The sequence below is a fragment of the Mugil cephalus genome, chromosome 21 (genome assembly GCF_022458985.1).
Source record: "Mugil cephalus isolate CIBA_MC_2020 chromosome 21, CIBA_Mcephalus_1.1, whole genome shotgun sequence".
Taxonomy (NCBI): domain Eukaryota; kingdom Metazoa; phylum Chordata; class Actinopteri; order Mugiliformes; family Mugilidae; genus Mugil; species Mugil cephalus.
Genome location: NC_061790.1, coordinates 933,857 through 942,433, shown reverse-complemented (window position 1 = coordinate 942,433; position 8,577 = coordinate 933,857). Strand labels below are relative to the sequence as shown.

At 43.1% G+C, this 8,577-nt stretch overlaps 1 protein-coding gene across 2 annotated transcripts; it reads left to right on the top strand.

The window, feature by feature from the left end:
• On the top strand, positions 1-4,784 carry gje1a (gap junction protein epsilon 1a). 2 transcript variants are annotated; one of them, XM_047573546.1, is made up of 4 exons: positions 1-124; positions 1,230-1,412; positions 1,590-1,787; positions 3,556-4,784. In XM_047573546.1, exons 1-4 carry the CDS (start codon positions 95-97, stop codon positions 3,751-3,753), a joined length of 609 nt encoding a protein of 202 aa, XP_047429502.1. In that variant the 5' UTR covers positions 1-94; the 3' UTR covers positions 3,754-4,784. The 2 variants fall into 2 exon arrangements, with proteins under 2 accessions (XP_047429502.1, XP_047429501.1); XM_047573545.1 differs by lacking the exon at positions 1-124 and adding an exon at positions 587-895.
• Positions 4,785-8,577: the final 3,793 nt, after the last annotated feature.

Genomic DNA, 8,577 nt, shown 5'->3' with positions numbered 1-8,577 from the left:
ATTCCGTCGGACTTGACTCGGCTCCTGGTCCCCGCAAGGTCCCGCAACTGGCATGAGTTGAGGATCCCTGAGTGGGGGAATAAAAGAGGGGGGAATGAACAACACGCCGCCAGGATTACGGTTGGTGTGTGGACTTCCATTTTATTTCTCTTAGACCAGCTTTGTTTTTAGTTTTTTTGTGGAGTTTGAGTTTGATTGTGTGCGTGAGGCCGCTGGCTGTGATCAGGACGACAGCCGCTCCATGAATGCTCTTCCAGAAGTGTTTGCAGTGCAGCGTGTGTTGTATCTTGTTTTCTAACCTTTAATATACTTTAACGACAGTGATTTATCATCCAGTGAGTCTAAAATCTAAACTTTGACCAAAAAAGATCCAGTTTTAATCCCATTGAAAGTTGGATATTTACTCAGAAGCTCCTACAGCTGGTTCTTCTTCTTTTTTTCAAAATAAAGCTCCAAGTCTTAAGGATAACTTTGAGGGATGTGGTTGAGATGAGCTCCGTGGTTCTTTACTAACCGGCCGCTTTGTGTTTTTGTTGCATGTTTGCCATCTCTCTCTCTGCATTGTGTGTTGTGATTCTTTTTTTTCCGCTGACTTAGTTCTATAGGGATTATAATGCAGGGACCACATGCCCTCACAGGCCATTGTTGGCCCCTCGGTCTCTGTTGTCTTTTTCTTTTTTTCTACCGAGTGAGTCAATTGATGGAGGGATAAAGGGGAAGAAAGAGGTGTGTGCGTTGACACTGGCTTTCAGGTCAGAGAAAGAGAAAGAGAGAGATTTTGTGTTGCCGTGCTGTAACTGACCATGAGGGCCGACAGCAGCGCTGGGCTCAGACGGACGACATCGACGAACAAACCATGTCCTTAAACTACATCAAAAACTTCTATGAAGGATGCGTAAGTGACTCACAAAGCCTGATTAACGGGCCTTTGGTCCTACAGCTCTTCTTCTTTCTTTGAGAAGCCGATCAGTGACAAGTATCCCTCTGAGGGCTCATGTGTTTTCATTCCTTTAATCCATCTCCTTCCACCGCCGAGTAAAACAAGAGGCTCTTTGCTTTGTGAGTGTCATTTATAAAGTGTTGGTGTCGCAGCAGGAGAGGAGATGGGAAATGTTTCCTGTGAATGGGTTTTGTTTTAGCCGTCGGAGCTCAGGGCCTCAGTGTTGCCGTTATCTGGCTGACAAAAGCTCTTTTCCCTTTGTGTGTGCTTGTGTTTGTGTGCGTTCCAGCTCAGGCCTCCTACGGTGATAGGCCAGTTCCACACCTTGTTCTTCGGCTCGGTGCGGATGTTCTTCCTGGGCGTCCTTGGCTTCGCCGTCTATGGGAATGAAGCGCTGCACTTCAGCTGCGACCCCGATCGCCGAGAACTCAACCTGTTCTGCTACAACCAGTTCAGACCTATAACACCCCAGGTACGCCAAGCTACACAAGTCTACAACTAGACAGTCATATGACCCAAAGAACGGAGCTAAGCTAAACTACAGTAGCTTCTAGTGTTGTTTGAGGTGTAGAGGTGCTAGCTGAAGATATTTTTATAACTAATCAGATCAGATCATTGTAGCATCAAAAAGGTCTTCTCCCCTCCCCAGGTCTTCTGGGCGTTACAGTTGGTAACGGTGCTGGTTCCTGGGGCCGTGTTCCACCTTTATGCAGCCTGCAAGAACATTGACCAGGAGGAGATCCTGGAGCGACCCATCTACACCGTCTTCTACATCATCTCCGTTCTCCTGCGCATCATTCTGGAAGTCATCGCCTTTTGGCTTCAGAGTCACCTCTTTGGCTTCCAGGTCTGTCAAAATCTAAATGTCACAAACTCATCTATACGTCCAAAGAGTGGGCAGAGAACTTCTTCTAACCATTTCACCATAGCCATCCTCATGTGTCTGTGAAGCTGAAACAAAGACATCTGGACTTGTAAAGCTTCTTGAAGACATTTCTTTCAAGTTTTGAGTCCTAAAGGATCCCCACGAAACAACAGTACATGAAGTACATATGACAAGTACAGTTTAACCTGCTGCTGTGGACTAGGCGAGGTAGCTGGTGTCTGGTTGTATCTTATTTCTGATCTCGGCAGAAGGGAGAGGTGTTGGGTTGAAGTGTGGTTGCATGTCCCGCCACCTTTATTACATACTGCTGCTGGCTAGGCTAGGCTAGTTAGCAGCTGACTGCTGGTCTGCTGGTCGATTTTTCCAGTTGGACAAGGCTTCAAAATGAGTTTTGCCTCAGATCATGGCACAAGGGATTTAACATCTCGTCCTGTGTATTAATGAATATAGCAATGATAATGTAAAAGCGGTAAAACAATTCATATTATAAACATCAAGAGTTTCCACTCCCAAACCTGAACAGTATTTGCTCACATGTAACAGTAGTGCATTCTCAGGTGTCCTTGAAAGACACACTACTATTCAGTTTACGTATGTTCAGTGGACAGTTATTCCAATTAATAACGGCACGATGAACAACTGTCTTCTTTAAAACATTCGATCTTGGTGTGGTAACACAATCTGGCCCTTATCCGCTGACCTGGTAAAATGAGAAGAAAATACACTGTGTGAGAAATGTTACCGTGTTGAAAACCAGCCTTTTCTCTACTGTTAACTATGAGAGTTGACAGTGTGTAGTGATGGTGTTGGTTCTTATGGAACAATGTAAAACCAACTTGGCAGCTCTAGTCTGGGCTGCTTGGGCGGACCTGGTGGGGAGCTGGGGTTTTAGTAGGAACCAACTCTCCACCAGTCTTTTAGAAATTAAGACTCGAATTAACGAATTAAAAGAAACCTTACATGTTCAGTTTCCCTGGTTTCAGACAGTTTTTGGACATTTCATTATTGGCCTCTTGGGGGTTTCAAAGCTCTCCCAGGCTGGCCAGCGGACATAATCCTTCCAGCATGTTCAGGCTTTCCAACAGCTGCCATCTAGTGTGGTCATTCTTGGGACCATCTCTAAAGAAATTAAACAAATATTTGGCCATAAAGATTGTTATATTCTCACATGCCCAAAGTCCAATCAATGTCAGTCGAGAGCAAGTTTTGACGTAACTCCGCTATGAGTCATAAGAAAAACATCAGGCAGCGTTGAGAGAAGACTGTGGTTCTGAACTAACATTTAAAAATGGTGAAAACGTTTCATCCAGTGAGGAGCAGGACTTTCATTCTTCTCCACAATGATGAAGCTAACATGAAGCTAACATGAAGCTTAGAGAGTTTAACAGACGAGTGCTGCTCGTCGTTATCTGAGCTTTGCCGAGGCTATCCTACCAGCAGGGTGGAGTACGATCATCTTTTACCACAACTGGCACAAATAACTCTCCTAGATTACAACACAACAGACCTCCTTTTGGACAGGGATTAAAATTCCTGTCGAACATTTTCATTTGTTTTTATTTCAGCTTTACTTGTTCTAGAGTTTGTTCTGCACAGTGTAAGCTAGATGCACCTTGTTATCATTCAGAAAGACCTGCAATCAGAGAGAAATATCATACAGATAATACAATGAATGTCTAGATGTAATGTGGTATTACGACTGCCTCGTGTTTCTCCTGCTCTCCCTCAGGTTCACCCACTGTACACGTGTGACGCCAGCGCTTTGGAAAAGACCTTCAATGTGACCAAGTGCATGGTGCCGGAACACTTTGAAAAAACCATCTTCCTCAGCGCCATGTACACCTTCACCGTCATCACCATCCTCCTCTGCATTGCTGAGATATTTGAGATACTCTGCAGGCGGCTCGGTTATCTCAACAACCAATGACCAAACACGCAAGCACGCGTACGGCGAGTAAGGGCGAAAATGTACGACGTTATTTCTGACGGTCGTTATCTGGCTCTTCGTTAGCTGGACTTCTATAAAACAGGAAGCTAACACGAGGGCAAACACCTCACCAGTGGTCCATCGTGAGTGAGTTGCACTTAGAGGTTTGTGCGGCACTGTCAGAGCTGTCTGAAATACTCTCTAGGTGTCTTTTACCCTCGATCATTCCTGGTCATAGCTCAGATGTCAGTGGGTCTGTACTGTATGAACATGATGGCTGGAGCATGTTTACCTCCTACTGAACCACTGAGGGAGATGAATGGTTTTCTTTTTTTACCTGATTGAAAGACAGGTGTCAGCTTCGTGGTGCTCCTTATAACTACCGTGGCTGTGGTTGGATTAGCGACCAAGGAAAGCTCACGAGGGCTTGAGTGTCGTTAAAATCCTGTTCCTGGAGTTGTACCTCAGATCTAATTCTTTACAGAAGAAACCACATGGAGGCAATAGCTGCACACTTGTTTTTCTCCATCAAATCAACTTGACGCATGTTCTCTGGGCTTTTGCAGACAGTGGATCTAAACAACTCTGTCTCGACACTTAATCAATTTGAGCATCTCAATGTTGCGGTTGAGTTTTAACAGGGATGTCAGTGTCCAGATTCAAATCTTAGCAGAATAATACGTCATTAGGATCAACTGGATAGTCCTCCAACCAATGAGAGGCATTTTGCTGTAAACTAATCCAACTCCACGTCTCTCAGATGACATGTACGACTACTCTTACTCTTCTGTCCATCGCCACATTAAGCCCCGCCCCCAAACTACTCAACAGGCCCAGAGTAGAGTATCATCATGGAGTCGAACTGACTTCAGATCTAAGAACAACTTTATCTGACGATCTAGTGTTTCACTCACTGAAGGTAAAGATACGAGCTCAATGTAAAACAGGTTTAATGTAATAAGCTACAAACAGAAAAGGACTTCAGACTCCAAAGAAATTAATCATCAAAAGTATTATTTAGATAATTTGGATATACAGTGGGGGAAATAAGTTTTTGATCCCCTGCTGAATTTGTAAGTTTGCCCACTTCCATAGAAATGATCAGACTCTGGTTTTTATGGTTGTTTACTGGTTATGGGTATAGACAGAATATCAATCGAAAATGCATAAAAAACACACAATCTAAAAGTTATAAATTGTTATGTATTTTATTAAGGGAAATAAGTATTTGATCCCCAACAATTCACTTAGAATTCAGGCTCCTACAGATTGGCTGGTGCGCATGTGGCACACAGCTGTGCTCAGTCAACTAATTACCAATACTCCTGATCTTAACTCGTCATGTATATAAAGCACACCTGTTCTAAGAATCAGTTTCTTACATTCCAACTTCTACAGCACCATGGGCAAGACCAAAGAGCTGTCAAAAGATGTCAGGGACAAGATTGTAGACCTGCACAAGGCTGGTATAGGTTACAAAACCATCAGCAAAAGGCTTGGTGAGAAGGTGACAACTATTGGTGCCATTATTCGCAAGTGGAAGACCCATAAAAGGACCATCAACTGTCCTCGGTCTGGAGCTCCCCGCAAAATCTCGCCTCATGGAGTGAGGATGATGATGAGAAAGGTGAGGGAGCAGCCTAAAACAACACGCCAGGAGCTTGTTAATGATCTGGAAGCAGTTGGGACCTCCGTCACCAAGAAAACAGTTGGCAACACACTGCGCCGTTATGGATTGAACTCTTGCAGTGCCCGCAAGGTCCCCCTGCTCAAGAAGGCACATGTACAGGCCCGCCTTAAGTTTGCCAGTGAACATCTAAATGACTCAGAGAAGGCTTGGGAGAAAGTGCTGTGGTCTGACGAAACCAAAGTTGAGCTATTTGACATTAACTCGACGCGCCGTGTTTGGAGGATGAAAAAACGTGAGTATGACCCAAAGAACACCATACCCACGGTTAAGCATGGAGGTGGAAACATCATATTTTGGGGCTGTTTTTCAGCAAAGGGTACAGGGCAACTTCACCGCATTATGGGGCCAATGAATGCAGCCATGTACTGTAACATCTTGGACAAAAACCTTCTTTCCTCAGCAAGAACACTGAAGATGCCTCGTGGGTGGGTTTTCCAACATGACAATGACCCAAAACATACTGCCAGGACAACAAAGGAGTGGCTCAAGAAGAAGCATATTAAGGTCATGGAGTGGCCTAGTCAGTCTCCAGACCTTAACCCGATCGAAAACCTGTGGAGGGAGCTGAAGCTCCGAGTTTCCAAGAGGCAGCCAAGAAACTTGAATGATTTAGAGAATGTCTGTAAAGATGAATGGGCCAAAATCCCTCCTGCGCTATGTGCAAACCTGGTGACCAACTACAAGAAACGTCTCATCGCTGTGCTTGCCAACAAAGGTTTCTCTACAAAGTACTGACTTGTGTTGTGCTTGGGGATCAAATACTTATTTCCCTTAATAAAATACATAACAATTTATAACTTTTAGATTGTGTGTTTTTTATGCATTTTCGACTGATATTCTGTCTATACCCATAACCAGTAAACAACCATAAAAACCAGAGTCTGATCATTTCTATGGAAGTGGGCAAACTTACAAATTCAGCAGGGGATCAAATACTTATTTCCCCCACTGTACAAATGTGTTGGAATGAAAATCTTTAAAATATTTAACAGTTACTCTAAGTTGCATTGGTTTTGCAGTATCTGGGTATAAAAACATCAGTTGACAGTAATGAATGTAGAATTTTTGAGATTGGGATTTTAATACAATAGACGCCTAGTGATGAATTAGGTTTAACAGCCACTTGTAGCGTCCTGCAGCATCCAGGAAGGGACTGAAGGGGCCTCAAGTGGTTCAGAAATATAACTGGGTACTAACACTGTCAACAGGTACGGACACAATCACATTAGAAACACAGATCTTTCTTAGCGTGAAACATTAATTCTCTGTGGTCGTCTTTTCAGAAATGATTACCTCTCATGTTTTGTAATGTTTTTATTTTTTAATCAGACATCCATCCAACTTTTGTTATCAAGTTTTCAGCTATCTGTTCATCATCTCAGGTACGGAATTACATTACCAGACAAAAGTGACCCTCATTTCAAACCCTTTTGATCCTTTAAATAAAAGTCCCAAAGGCCTGGTTGGTCTGACAGGGTTTAGGAGGGTTTGAAACAGGTGTGTGATTCCAGTGGTTTGGATTCGTCTGCGTTCTGGTATCTGTGACTCAACGAAAATAATTTGGCCTGATTAACTTTCAGTCACCAAGACGTAGGGCTTGTTTACATTGAATAAAAATGTAGAAACACTTTCAGTCAGGACAATTTGACATGTAGATGGCTTTCTGATGGCTGAGGTCCAAGGACGACTCAGCCCCCGAGAGCCAACTCGATATTTCATTTCATCATTGACAGGCTCGTAAAATAGATTCCACAAGGAAAAACGCAAACAGCTGATGTTGTTGTATGTCGTGAAAATGGAGCTCATCATTTTTCATCAGCTGTCTTTGTATTGAACTGATTTTGTCTTTCAAACTTGCAGCTATGTCACAGAAAGAACGAGGCACACTATATGACCAACGTACTGAAACAACAGTCTGTCTGAGTGTTTACTGAAGGTGACCAGTGACCCTCCTACTCGTTATGTCTTGAGATGATTGAATAAAAATGTCTTACAGGTGTCTTTGTCTCATTTTTAAATGCCATGTAGGTTATTGTTGATGTGCTATACTTAGGACTGACTTGGGGATGAATCCTCATGATGATCATCATGATTTTCATGCTGCGCCACCAACAACTCAGCTGAACTTTGATCTGATTGTTAGCATCTTTATTCAACTCTTACTTTAACATTAAACACAATAATAAATACAGCGTGAATGGGAACATGAAACAAGACTTCAACAAAGACACGAGGCTGAAACTGAAACTGAAAAGTTGATCCTGAGGACAAACCCACAGATTTGAGAAGTGTTTCATTTCTTTCCTACAAACATCACAAATGTTAAATGAAACCCTGTGATGTCGTGGATGTGCATATTAATAGTGCTCAAAAGGTTTTTTGGTGTCGGGCCGTCGCTGAGCATCTGTGGCTCTAGCTTAGAGTAACATGGGAAGAAACCAGGAAGTAAACGGAACTGACAAGTTCAAAGGTCACATAGAAGGCTCTTCTTCTGTCTTCATCTCATCTGAACATTCAAATCCACAAATATATACACAACTACAACAACTTGAGAAATACGATGTAGACCAGCTGATCTGCTGATTCAGGAGAGGACGGCTCTGTTCGATGGTTTGTCTGGCTTACTAGCTTTCTATCTCCATGCTAATAGTAGCCCTTCCTAGCTTAGTAGCCTCCCTGCTAATTGTAGCTCTTCCTAATTTCCAAACCTCTCTGCTAATAGTAACTCTTCCTAGCTTTCAGACTAATAGTAGCTCTTACTAATTTCCAAACCTCCCTGCTAATAGTAGCTTTTCCTAGCCTCCCTGCTAATAGTAGCTCTTACTAATTTCCAGACCTCCCTGCTAATAGTAGCTCTTCCTAGCCTCCTAGCCTCCCTGCTAATAGTAAGTCTTCCTAGCTTCATAAACTCCAGACTAATGATAGCTTATAATTGCTTGCTATCATCTCAGCCATCAGTAACTCTTCCTGTTTCCTTTTTGTTCGAGTACCAAGTGGTTAAATCATCAGATGCAGCTGAATATTAGATAAATGGACAGAGAGACATGTTTGTTCTCTGGGAAAGATGGAGACAGTGAAAGTCATCGGGAACATAATCCACGTCTGCTGCTGCTCGGCAGTAAACAAAAGCCAAG